A 13,875-nucleotide genomic window follows, 5' to 3' on the forward strand; every position below is an offset into this window, starting at 1 on the left:
GCCAGCTGCACAGTATCAGTCACCATCCTCTCAGTCTTATCTGGCACATAGTCCAGCAGCGCCTCAGTGGCAGGCTTCTGCCCAGCCGCAGCAGCCGCTGGCAGTGTTACCGATTACCAGAGAGGATGCTCAGCGGGCCGACGGATCCGTTTTCCGCGGTACGATTTCTATTTATGCATTTACTGCTGATATTTTGATTAATACTGGTAGTTCGCATTCTTTTATATCCCGTACCTTTATGCGGGAGATTGGTAGATTACCTATTGTTAGATTACAGCGGTTGACCGTCTCCCTACCGTCCGGTGATACTTTAGACGTCACCCAGGAGATCAGAGGTTGCCCGTTAGACTTTGGCAACATGATACTTACGGTAGATCTTCTAGTATTGGAGATGATCGAGTTTGATGTCATACTTGGCATGGATTGGCTGTCAGTTTATCATGCTACCGTTAATTGCCAGACGAGGGTGGTCACCTTCCAGCCTCCGAACCAACCCTCGTGGAGTTTCACTGGCATCAGAGACGACGGTATCTCGATTATTTCGGCGATTCAGGCGCAGAAGCTGCTGTCTCACGGCTGTCATGGTTTTCTGTTGTCGTTGATTAGTACTGGAGACAGCAGAAGTTCACAGCTCTCCGACATTTCTGTAGTCCGAGAGTATCCAGATGTATTCCCTGAGGAGCTTCCAGGTTTGCCTCCCAGAAGGCCAGTGGAGTTCGCTATTGAGCTGATTCCGGGAACCGCGCCGACATCGAAAGCTCCGTATCGTATGGCACCAAAAGAGTTGAACGAGCTGAAGGTTCAACTCCAGGAGCTTTTAGACAGAGGATTCATTCGCCCTAGTGTTTCACCATGGGGTTCTCCAGTTCTATTTGTCAAGAAGAAAGACGGCACCATGAGGTTATGTATTGACTACAGGCAGCTGAATTCAGTGACCGTCAGAAATAAATATCCATTACCACGGATCGAGGATTTGTTTGATCAGCTCAGAGGTACATCAGTGTATTCTAAGATTGATCTGCGATCCGGATATCATCAGTTGAGAGTCAGAGATTCTGATATCCAGAAGACAGCTTTCCGTACCAGATACGGTCATTATGAGTTTTTGGTAATGCCATTTGGACTTACCAATGCTCCAGCGGTGTTTATGGATTTGATGAACCGCATCTTTCTAGAGTATCTGGATCAGTTTGTTATCGTTTTCATTGATGACATATTGGTCTACTCTCGTTCCGAGGAGGAGCATGCACAGCATCTTCGCACAGTCTTGGAGATTCTTCGACGACATCAGCTGTACGCGAAGTTCAGCAAGTGTGCATTCTGGCTATCCTCAGTTGGTTTTCTGGGACACGTGGTTTCTAGCAGAGGTATTTCAGTTGATCCTCAGAAGATCGAGGCTGTCACCGGTTGGGAGCAGTCAGTTCAGGAGATCCGCAGTTTTCTGGGATTGGCCGGATATTACCGACGTTTTGTCGAGGGCTTCTCGCGTATTGCTATGCCGCTGACACGTCTTACCAGGAAAGGCGTGAAGTTCATATGGTCTGAGGATTGCGAGACCAGCTTTCAGGAGCTGAAGCGGAGATTAGTGTCGGCTCCAGTTTTGGTTTTACCTTCTGGAGATGATGGATTTGTACTTTACACCGATGCATCTCTTCAGGGTTTGGGCGCTGTTCTGATGCAGCACGGCAGAGTAGTCTCTTATGCTTCTCGTCAGCTGAAGGAGCATGAGAAGAATTACCCAGTTCATGACCTGGAGTTAGCTGCCATCATCTTTGCTCTGAAGCTATGGCGACATCATTTATACGGTATCACATTTGAGATTCTCACTGATCATAAGAGTCTCAAATACATTTTCACTCAGAAGGAGCTTAATCTCCGACAGAGGAGATGGATGGAGTTCCTGAAGGACTATGATTGTACCATTAGCTACCACCCGGGGAAAGCTAATGTGGTTGCAGATGCACTCAGCAGGAAGTCCAGAGGGACTTTGGCTTGCCACCGGACTTCAGTCACGGACTTGATTCAGAGTTTCTCGGAGTTAGATCTTGAGGAGCAGGGACCGACAGAGCAGGGTATTCTTGTTACCATGGTTGCTCAGTCGTCGATCAGGACGAGGATCCGAGAGGCACAGGCTAGTGATCAGCATTTGCAGTTTATTAGCAGTCAGATAGCTTCCGGGCAGCAGACCGAGTTTACACGAGACGAGGAGGGTATCATATACTTCCGAGGCAGATTATGCGTACCTCAGTCTCATCCGGTCTTACAGGAGCTACTACAGGAGGCACATCGTTCTCGATTTGCGATCCATCCAGGCGGAACCCGTATGTATCGAGACTTGAGGCGTTCCTACTGGTGGAACGGCATGAAGAAAGACATCGCGGATTTCGTAGCTAGATGTCTTGTCTGTCAGCAGGTGAAGGCTGAACACCAGAGACCTGCAGGATTACTTCAGCGGATTCCTATTCCTGAGTGGAAGTGGGATCACATTACCATGGACTTTGTGGTAGGGTTGCCGAGGACACGACGAGGCCATGACGCGATTTGGGTAATCGTAGATCGATTAACCAAATCCGCGCACTTCTTAGCGATTCGGAGGACTGATTCCCTGGATCGATTGGCAGATCTGTATTGCCGAGAGATTATCAGACTACATGGTGTTCCGTTGAGTATCATTTCGGATAGAGATCCACGGTTCACGTCTCGTTTCTGGCAGAGTCTGCAGCAGGCCTTGGGCACACATCTCCGTTTCAGTACAGCTTTCCATCCGCAGACAGATGGACAGTCAGAGCGGACCATTCAGACTTTAGAGGACCTGCTGAGGTCATGTGTTATGGATTTCGGAGGCAGTTGGGAGGACCATCTGCCGTTGGTAGAGTTTGCCTACAACAACAGTTTCCATTCGGCTATCCAGATGGCACCGTTTGAGGCGTTGTATGGTAGACCTTGTCGGACACCCGTCCTTTGCACTACAAGAAATTATAGATTTAACCACACCTAATAGACAACAGTTTTTTGAGAAACTGTTGTCTTTTTGTTATTTAACAACGGTTTTGTTGAAAACTGTTGTTGTTAGTCGTGTTTTTTAAAAAAAGACAACAATGTTTAAAAAACTGTTGTCTTTGACATACATAAGACAACGGTTTTTTAAACATTGTTGTCTATGAGATATCTTTATTTGGCATACGACAACAGTTTTAATAAACCGTTGTCTATTAGTGTTGTTTAAAACTATGTTGAAACTATGTTGTCTATTAGTTTTAATCAACAGTTTAATCAACATAGTTATTTGCCTATGTTAAACTATGTTGTGTATTAGTTTTAATCAACAGTTTAATCAACATAGTTATTTGCCTATGTTAAACTATGTTGTCTCTAAGATGGATGGATTTTAATCAAACTAGGTTTTAAGATGGATGGATTAGCAACACTTCACGTTTTCTTTTTACCACATCGCGCGCACCGCCACCAAAAACCCGCGCTAACCCTAATCGCCATCTTCTCCCCGACGGCGACCGCCATCTTCTCTCCTTCCAGTCCACGCCGTTCACAAGTTCGCGATCGCCGTGGCTCATTTTGTCCCGAGGTGCGTTTTTCTTCTTCTAATCTGGTGAAGAATCATAGCTCCCAAACGCTTTTCTCTCTTCTTTGTGCTTTTCTCGGAGGCATAAAAGTGTCTTGTTCTCTTTTAGTCAATATATCATTTCCTTGAAACCACACTGCCAAAGAACACACCATCAGAAGCATCATGAACCTACGTGCCATGTATTACATATATCTTCCATTCTTCCACTTTCATTATCTTCTGTCTTCTTAAAGTTTGAAGTAAACCTACGTGCCATGTATTACATATATCTTCCATTCTTCCACTTTCATTATCTTCTGTCTTCTTAAAGTTTGAAGTAAACTTTAAGGGCCCAACATTGTCAATGTGTGCAGCATCTTTAGCCAATTGTAATTATAAATCATCATCATTTTCTGGGTGGGCATCCAAATCTTTGAACAGAAGGCTTCCCCTGGCATCTGAATCTATGTTTAAAATGTCACTGCTAGCTGAAACATTTGGATTTGCTGGGTTTGCAAGGATCCTTTCAATCTTTTCATTTCTGCTAACTTCCTTGTCTCCTTGCAGCATTGTTTGCTTCATAGATTTTTCTAGCAAACAAGGATCATGAACTGCCTGTGGCATCTCATCATACTTATGGTCTTCACCTGGTAGTTGATTTGCCCTGAATTCATTGCAATCTTGTGAGAAAGCACCGACTGCTTTTGCATTATTGTGTTCTTCATATAGCATAACTCCAGTTTCTTTTCGGTTGATCTTAGTTTCCTCCAATTTCATCTGTATCTTCATCAACTACCAGCCCAGATACAAATTTCTGAGACATGGATGACTCTTTCTTTGAGCATGGTTCCTGCCTAGCTTCCTTCAGGGTTTCCACTGAATTTCCATTATCTTCTTTTATTTCAAGATGTGTCATGAGCTTGTTTTTCTTGTCAATGATTTGCTCTTATATACCTACACTAGATGTTATTCAAACATGATAGGCACAAGAATTTGGTCATCTATGAATGTAAAATAAGATCAGTATGATATTGGAAAATTAAAAGTGTCAAGCAATCTATGTAATAGTTTCAGTGGCACTAGACAACCTCCTAGCTTGTAGAATAGCTTCCTCTTGTAGTTTCTCAATATGCTGAATATTAGAGGATTTCACCATATATTGAATGTTAATTGACAAATTGTTACCTCAAGTTTCTCATAGTTGCCTGCAGACTAGCTTCCTGTTTCTTTATTCTTCAATGAAACAATAGTTGCCTCAAGTTTTTCAATATGCTTGCTTGCTTGACAAATTTTTAATCTGCTTTTGGTATTCATTAATAGTCCTATCTTTGAGCTAGAGTTCACATTATAGTTTATTTCAAATATTTTTTCATCTAAGGTGGGTTTGAACCCTTCACGTTTTTGCACTAAACCCTTCCCTTTCTTCACATCCATAGATAGTTTTTCTCTTATTAGCAGATTCGCTTATTTTAATAATTTAGTTACTTGATTGTATAGATTGTATGCTAAGAATATCTTATGTTTCTTGTTCATTGTGTTAAGATCTTGTTGTATACTGTACAATTGTTTTGAAGGTAGGTGTTATCTCATTTCTAGCTGATTAGTACTTATAACAAGAATGGACAAAGAATGGATGTCAAAGGATAGACTATTTAGTGAATATGATATTGGAGTAGAGTCTTTCTTGCAATTTGCACTGGAAAATGCTAACGATCCTAATGCAATACCTTGCCCATGTGCAAGATGTGGTAACATAAAGAAGAAAAATGTTGAAACTATAAGGGCACATTTGTATTGTAATGGTATAGATTTGACATATCATACATGGATATGGCATGGGGAAAGAACTATGACAGAAAACTCAATGAACAGTAATGATCGCGTGGGGCAAGATGAATACAAATATTTTGCCGAGGAGCCTATAGATATGGTGCAAGCTGTATATGATAGTTATGTTGAGAATCCAAGCGAGTTCAATAAGCTACTTGAAGATGCCGAAAAATGTTTATATCCTGGATGCACAAAATTCACAAAGTTATCTGCAGTTGTGAAATTATTTAACTTGAAGGCAAAATATAGTTGGAGTGATAAAAGTTTTACCGATTTACTTATTTTGTTAGGAGAAATGCTTCCAGATGACAATGAATTACCCTTATCTTTGTATGAGGCAAAGAAAAGCTTACGTGCATTAGGGATAGAGTACGTGAAAATTCATGCTTGTCCTAATGATTGTATCTTATACCGGAAGGAGTACGAAGATTTTTCCAATTGCCCTACTTGCGGGACATCAAGGTGGAAGTTGAGCAACAAATCCAAGATAAAAGAAGGAGTTCCTGCAAAGGTCTTGTGGTATTTCCCACCCATGCCAAGATTTCAAAGAATGTTTCGGAATAAGGCGATATCCAAGGAGTTAACCTGGCATACTGATAAAAGAATTCATGATGGATACTTACGTCATCCAGCTGACGCACCTTCTTGGAAATTAGTTGATCGCATGTGGCCTGATTTTGCTTCTGAGCCCAGAAATCTGAGATTGGCTATATCAGCAGACGGGATTAATCCCCACAGTTTGTTGAGGTCTACATATAGTTGTTGGCCAGTTTTAATGATCACATACAACCTTCCACCATGGTTGTGTATGAAGAGAAAATTTATTATGCTCACTTTGTTGATATCTGGTCCTAGACAACCAGGAAATGATATTGATGTTTACTTAGCACCTCTGATTGATGATTTAAAATGTTTATGGGATAAAGGTGTCGAAACATATGATGCATATCGAGAAGAAAGTTTCTCTCTTAAAGTTGTTCTGCTATGGACAATCAATGATTTTCCTGCATATGGGAACATGTCAGGATGTGTTGTGAAGGGATATCATGCATGCCCTATTTGTGCAGAAAAAACTTATTCAACAAGGTTGAAGTATTGTAGAAAAATGTCATATACAGGCCATAGAAGGTTTCTACCTTTATGTCATCCTTATCGAAGGCAAAAGAAGGCATTTAATGGAAACCAAGAATTTAACCTTGCACCAAAGCCATTGAGTGGCCATGAAGTTTTGGAAAGAGTTGAAAGAAATAATTATCAGTTGGGAAAAATCAGCGGAAAGATATCATCAAAGAGGAATGATGGAGAAACATGTTGGAAAAAGAAATCAATATTCTTTGAACTTGAATATTGGAAAGAGCTACATGTTCGACATGTTCTTGATGTGATGCACATTGAAAAAAATGTCTGTGAAAGTCTCATCGGTACATTATTTGACATTCCAGGAAAAACAAAGGATGGAGTCGCAGCAAGATTAGACCTTATAGAAATGAATTTAAGAACTGAACTGGCACCAAGGATTGGGGAGAAAAGAACGTTTCTGCCAGCTGCCTGTTACACTCTAAGTAAAGCTGAGAAAAGAAGTATTTGCAATTCTTTGTCAGGAATAAAGGTCCCTGAAGGTTACTCATCTAATGTTAAAAACCTTGTGTCGATGAAGGATTTGAAACTTGTTGGCCTTAAGTCACATGACTATCACACTTTAATGCAACAATTACTTCCAGTGGTTATTCGTGGTGTCTTGCCAAAACATGTCAGAGATACTATCACTCGGTTGTGTTTCTTCTTCAATGCGTTATATATTAAAGTAATAGACGTTTTAAAGATGGATGACTTGCAAAGAGAGATTGTAATGATATTGTGTTTGCTTGAAAAGTATTTCCCTCCTTCATTTTTTGATATAATGATTCATTTAACTGTTCATCTCGTGCGAGAGGTCAAATTGTGCGGACCCGTTTGGTATAGACACATGTACCCATTTGAAAGATACATGAAGATTTTGAAAGGTTATGTGCGCAATCACAATCGGCCTGAAGGGTGTATAGCCGAATGTTATATTGCTGAAGAGGCTGTCGAATTTTGCTCAGACTATCTATCTAATGTCCACACAATTGGGATACCATCAAGTCATCACAAAGTAGAACGTACTAAGCCTTTATCGGGTGCAATAGCGCACTCCGCTAGGCATGATGAGTTGCAACAAGCACATTGTTACATATTGACGAATGATGATGAGATTGATCCTTATATCGAGTATGTTCTCTAACTTATCAATACTTTTATGCAATTTGAAGTCATTCTATTGGTTTATTTATTTAAAATAATTCTATTAGGGCACACATGGTGGAGTTGAGAGCAAGATTTCCTCAAAAAGCTAAGTCCAAAAAGTGGCTACAAGATGAGCATAACCAAACATTTATTAACTGGTTGCATGATATTGTACGTTCCAAAACTACTATGTATTAGCATACATACAACTCTTGGTATCTTACGCAAAAATTTAAATTTTATTATATTGTTAACTATAGGTTGAACGTGCGGTTGACCATTCGACCCTTCAAATATCTGAAAGATTAAAGTGGATAGCACGTGGACCTAGCAAGAAAGTGTTAAAGTATTCTAGTTATTTGATTGATGGGATTACTTATGCTACGAAAGAACGTGATGATGTACGAGTTGCTCAAAATTCTGGAGTAAGCTTAGTCGCAAAGACAATGCAAGTTGCCAGTGCAAAGGATAAAAATCCAATTGTGTTGGACATGATTTTTTATGGAGTTATTGAAGAAATATGGTTACTTGATTACCACAAATTTCAAATTCCAATGTTCAAATGTAATTGGGTGGAGAATAATAATGGTATAAAAGTAGATGATCTTGGTTTCACATTTGTAAATTTGAAACGAATTGGATTCAAATCAGATTCTTTTATCTTGGGAAGTCAAGCGAAGCAAGTATTTTATATTGAAGATCCTGAAGATCCTGTATGGAGTATTATACTTGCAACTCCTACTAGAGAGTCATTTGAATATGCAAATGGGGATGAATTGGAAGACACTATAGTCCACTATCAATCTTTTACCAGAGAGTTACCATCAATGGATGCTTACGGAGTAGATGACAATGAACCCCAATGCCTTCGTGAAGATTGTGATGGCACTTGGGTTGAAAATGTTTAACCAATTATAGTTTTTTTTTGAAGATATGTTTGTAGACAATATTGATATGTATCTTGTTTTTGAATATGATTTTGTGCACATGATGGTATTTCAAATTTTTATCTATGTATGTTGATTTTCTTTTGTAGGTGAATTTCTTATTGTGTATTTTTTTTAAATATTGATATGTTGTTTCACTTTTTTATCAATAGATTAAATTTGAGATCTATGGCATCCTTTGGAAAGCTTAAAATCAAATCTGATGGTGATGACACAATTCATGCTTCAAGCAAGAGAAAAGGACAACCTGCAACGATTGGGAAGGGCAAAGGAAAAATTGCATCTACATCCACTAACAACAGTTTACAGGTTGAGACAATGCTGGAATCTACAGACACTGAAACAACAAGAACATCTAGAGGTCGTACCCATCTGGATAAGCTTACTAAACAAAGGGTTCAAGGAATTCGAAAGGAGGTAAGATTTAATAAACTTGGACAGCCAGTAGGAGGAGCTGCTATTGCAATGCAAAGTTACATTGGCTTGCTTGCTCGAGAAAAGGTCAAGATATCTTACAAGACGTGGAAACAAGTTCCAAATGAAGTTAAAGAATTGATATGGGAATCAGTTAATGTAAGTAAGTTAAAGAAATTCTGGTCAATTATCATGTTGCAAATTTTATTTGTCATATCATGGCATGCATGAAAAGATGAGTTAAAGATAGTAAAACAGTATGAATTGCCTGCTGTTCTTGCTACTCCAGCATTCAACAGTATGATTTTTATATATACAAGTTAAAGATTGGTTTTCTATTTCAAGTTGCTCTGCTGCATTTGCTCAGGTTTAGATAGTTCAGTTGAAGGTTCTTAAATTTCACAAGGTTCTGCTTCCTTTCTTTCAGCTTCGTATGTTTCAGTAGGTTGTTCTTCTGTTGTTCGTGATTCTCCTTGTTCCATTTCAGTTTTAGATCCCTCAGTAGGTTCTTTTTCTATATCAGTGGGGTTTTCATTTGTACTTAGTTCTGGTAGCTTTGTTTCTGCATTAGCATTGAAACAATTGTAAAGCAAAGAGAAAACCAGGATTGCATTGTCGTCCAGTGTCTCAACAAGAAATTACCAAATCTACAAACATTGTAAGACCTGATTACCAACTGCCAATCATCAAACAATTTCAAAACGAATGTTGCTCCAACTAGAAAACTTAGGATTATAAGTAACCAACAATCCTCAAAGGATCCTAACATTGTCCTAGGTTAATTGTACGAAATCAAGAACAAATCCATTTGTCTGTCATATCAGTGTCCAAAGCTAGTGTTGTTTGTATATGTCTTTACTTGCACTTGATTCTTCAAACAAAATGTTAAGGGCATGATTTTATATCTGATATACACAAATATCCAATATGTGCAATAGCACAACAACTGAACTTAAGGCTCTAGACATGTTAAATACTAAAGCTCAATCTTCCTAACAAAACTATACAAATACAAGAGAAATGGTTGTATATCTCATTGTTTGTGGTTGTCTACTACAATCCAAAGCTTCCATCCATCTAATAACTTGAATATCAAATGTTTTCTGTTTTAGATATTACAACCCTACTATCAACCAAATTATTATGGGTGTATAATAACCTCCTATTTTAAGGCATTAGTTTCATCATATTCGGAAGTGGATACATCCATGCGAGTTACTACTTGCCTATAATAAGGCGAACGATGTTAACAGCGCTGAGACTCTATCGTTAACTAAATCATCCAGATTGAAAATAGATCCACAATTAAACTAATAAACAAATAGGGCAAATCAAAAGCCACGAGCACTCCTGCATTAGCTTTGTTTTGGTAATTTCAGATCTCCAAAACACTCAATGATGAGAATGCCTTAAACTTAATGTATGTGTGTGTTGTTTCAATGCTAGAATAATTTTCAGAAATTGTGTTTGCTTATGGTGTCAATGATGAATATAGGTACTAATCAGTTTATTGTATTCCCAATTGTGTTTTATAGCTGACATATGATGTTCCCCCAAGTTGGAAGAAGGGATGTTTGAATTCAGCAAGTAATAAGTGGCGTCAGTTTAAATCCCATCTCACTCAGACATTCATTTCGAACAAGCTTGACAAACTCGAAGAGTTGGATGAACCACCTAGCGGCTATGGTCTTGCAAGAGATGATTGGATTTCTTTTGTCAGGACTCGCATGTCTGATGACTTTATTGTAAGTTTAGTCTTTTGTTCTTTCAAAATAAGTAGATATTAAGGTAAATGATGAATTAGTAAATTTGATATGTGGAATGTTTCACTTGACTAGAAACTAAGTGAACAACAGAAGGAGAAAAGAAAGAAGAACATATACCCCCATCGCCTTGCTCGTAAAGGATATGCACGATATGCTGAAGAAATAGTAAGTATATTTTGCTTATAAAATTCGTATAACGGTTTTTTTTAGCATTTAATAATCATTCTTATTTAACATATATCATTCAATTATTCTTGTTCTTAGGCAAATGAATTATGTGACGATGATGAAATCAATAGAGCTATTATTTGGAAGAAAGGAAGGGTTAATAAAGAAGGGAAATTTGATGGCCAAGAGTTGAAACAAACAATAGACAAGATTGTGAGAAGCTATGAGTAAAAATCAATTATTGTATTTCAATGAAACTTTTAAAGTATTTTTTTTTTATTTGGATGACAGGATGATTATATACAACAGAAGCGTGAGGGTACACTCGAAATTAATGGGACAAAAGAAGATATTCTTACGAAAGCACTCAATTCAAGAGAACATAGTGGACGTGTGAGGGCTGTTGGAGGTCATATCACTCCATCATTGTTCTTTAATGGTAGTAGATGGAAGACTGACCATGTTGATAGAGAGCTACTGATTGAGCAAAAGAGAGAGTTGGTGGAGGCTAGAAAATTAATTCAAGACCAAGATACACGCATTCAAAACCTTGAAGCAATTGTCTACAAAAAGGGTGCATGGGGCAGTGACATTGATGACAAAGGAAGTTGCTCGGTAAAGTTACCTCAACAAAATGACAATAAACTGAACATCGATAAGACTTTCCCCAGTCATGAAGAGTTCAATGATGTCGAAATGCAAGTTGTGGATAAAGAAGTTGCTTTACAGGTATATAAGTTGTGGTTATATTTATTATTAAAATAAAGAGTTAGTATAATTCAATGACACAACTATTTATCTTTTAGGGTAAATCAGTTATTTTGACATTGGATTCTAGCATAGACATTGTTGCATATGGTACAGTTGTTGAGGTCATTGGAGTTAATCACTCTCTCCATGGTGTTCCGTTACCCAAGAATTGTATGCGTGTATCCATCGATGAAGCAATGCAGAAATCAGCATGTTTGCCAGTTCCGATTCCCAATGAATGTGAAACTATTGGTGATGCTGTTGGAACCCATGTGGCTTGGCCAAAACACCTGCTGATGCTACGACAAAAGGTACATCTAAGATAATATTTCAAAGTAAATATCTGTGAAACTATTTAGTATTGCACCTATCTAAAAAGTTTACAATTACAATTATTAGAAGCGTCAAATGAAGAAAACAGCACATGTAGAAAATAACCAGACTTTGTTATCAAGTGTGCCAAGATCATTACGCGTGGTGTATTGTTATTGTAAGCATGCTCTTGAGAATGGAAGGAAATTGTCAATTGCTTTAGATCATGAGGTATTTCAAGATGATTATGAACTGAACTTGCATCTTGAGGACATTAGTGCTTTGTATCACTTGGAGCCAATTTCAGGAAATTGTGTGGTTGTTTACATATGGTAAGTCTTCGAATTACCTTGTAGTACTGTTTGTTCTTTTTTAAATTTAGTATATAAGAAGCACATACTTTATTAGATTAGTATTTAATATCTAATATAGTTCTGATTTTTTTTATTTCAAATGGCAGGCATCTTTATAAAAAGTTGGTAAAATAAAATAAGATTGATAAATTCAGATTTGTAAATCCGCATAGCATCCCAAACTTTCAAAAAACCACACAAGACAAAATAGGTAAAACTGAACGGTTGAACCAGAGGGCAAGTTTCTTAACAGATAAGATGAGTGGTGCATCAATTAATCAATTAGTTTTGGTGCCAAGTTGCAATGGGTAATGAACATCTTTAATATCATTTTCAATTGATTATTTTAGTGAATTGTATGCACTAATTTTGTATTTGTGTGTAGTTTCCATTGGAATTTGACTGTCATTAAACCTCATAAGGAGATTGTTTACTTGTTGGATTCTTTAAGTCATCGCATTCGTGATGAAGATTGGAAATATGTTGTGGAAATGTGAGTTTATATATGCTTTTTATTATGTATTTAATTTAGTCATAAAACACTTATATATCAACTATGTTGAATGTATATATGAAGGGCGTTAAGATTGTTTAATTCGAACAATGGAAGGAAAGGAAGAAAGCATGTACAATGGGAAGTAATCAAGGTATGGGTACTTCTATTTCAATCAATCAAGGTATGTGTATATTTATCATTAACAATATCAATTGCCTTTAACGTAGGTTCCTAGGCAGCCAGATGCGAAACAATGTGGTTATTACGTGATGAGATTTATGAGGCAAATTACTGAAGAAAATGCAATGATCGAGGGGGATACACTACCATCGATAGTAATATTATCTTTATCATCTCAAATAATTAGAAGTTATTTAGTTATTATTTTTTTCCAATTAATTATATTTTGTTCTTTAAGATCATATAATTTATGTGTGTTCACAGTTCACAAAAGCGGAGTACTCTCAAGAAGAAATTGATGAAGTGCGCTCTGAGATAGCAGAATGCATACAAGATCATATTTATGAATAGGTATATACATGAGTTCATCTTATTGCATTTGACAATAATAATATTCAGTTAAATTGAATACATGCTGCTTATACTTGATTGCACTTGATTTGGAGATATCTGTCTCTGAGTCCATTTACCAAATCCAATCGGCATGACTAAACTGCACACATGAGTTCACAAAACTGCACAGGACGTTACAGATGAGAAACGTAGCAGAAGAGCAGATTAGATGGCGTTTAGGTGAAGATCATATTAATTTCTGGTTTGATACATGGTTAGATGCAGGTCCTTTGTTAAATCCCTCAGTCTCATCGTTAAATCTTGGGCTTTTATGTTCTTTACTAGTTCTATCTATGTGATTTCCATGATCTAATTAGCGGTATCCTCTATGATGTTGTCGGAAGTTTGGATTGCTCTTTTCTACTCTCTATTCCGTGTAAAAACTAAATAAACCATCTCTATGCTTTTGCATGATTGTCGGAGAATTTTATTCGAATAT

At 37.7% G+C, this 13,875-nt stretch overlaps 1 protein-coding gene across 1 annotated transcript; it reads left to right on the top strand.

Annotated features, from left to right (window-relative positions):
* Positions 1 to 8,772: 8,772 nt before the first annotated feature.
* Positions 8,773 to 12,350, top strand: LOC122004226. Its single transcript, XM_042559148.1, has 7 exons — positions 8,773 to 9,177; positions 10,554 to 10,763; positions 10,857 to 10,949; positions 11,049 to 11,165; positions 11,244 to 11,681; positions 11,759 to 12,013; positions 12,102 to 12,350. Exons 1-7 carry the CDS (start codon positions 8,773 to 8,775, stop codon positions 12,348 to 12,350), a joined length of 1,767 nt encoding a protein of 588 aa, XP_042415082.1.
* Positions 12,351 to 13,875: the final 1,525 nt, after the last annotated feature.

The sequence above is a fragment of the Zingiber officinale genome, chromosome 7B, assembly GCF_018446385.1.
Source record: "Zingiber officinale cultivar Zhangliang chromosome 7B, Zo_v1.1, whole genome shotgun sequence".
In the NCBI taxonomy this organism is placed as follows: Eukaryota; Viridiplantae; Streptophyta; class Magnoliopsida; order Zingiberales; family Zingiberaceae; genus Zingiber; species Zingiber officinale.

What these genes read in the sequence shown, in the direction of transcription:
- LOC122004226 (XM_042559148.1), top strand. Translation starts at nt 8,773, where the DNA reads ATGGCATCCTTTGGAAAGCTTAAAATCAAATCTGATGGTGATGACACA. An exon ending in TGATATGGGAATCAGTTAAT is followed by an intron (nt 9,178 to 10,553) that starts GTAAGTAAGTTA and finishes TGTGTTTTATAG; the next exon opens with CTGACATATGATGTTCCCCC. An exon ending in TGCTGATGCTACGACAAAAG is followed by an intron (nt 12,014 to 12,101) that starts GTACATCTAAGA and finishes TACAATTATTAG; the next exon opens with AAGCGTCAAATGAAGAAAAC.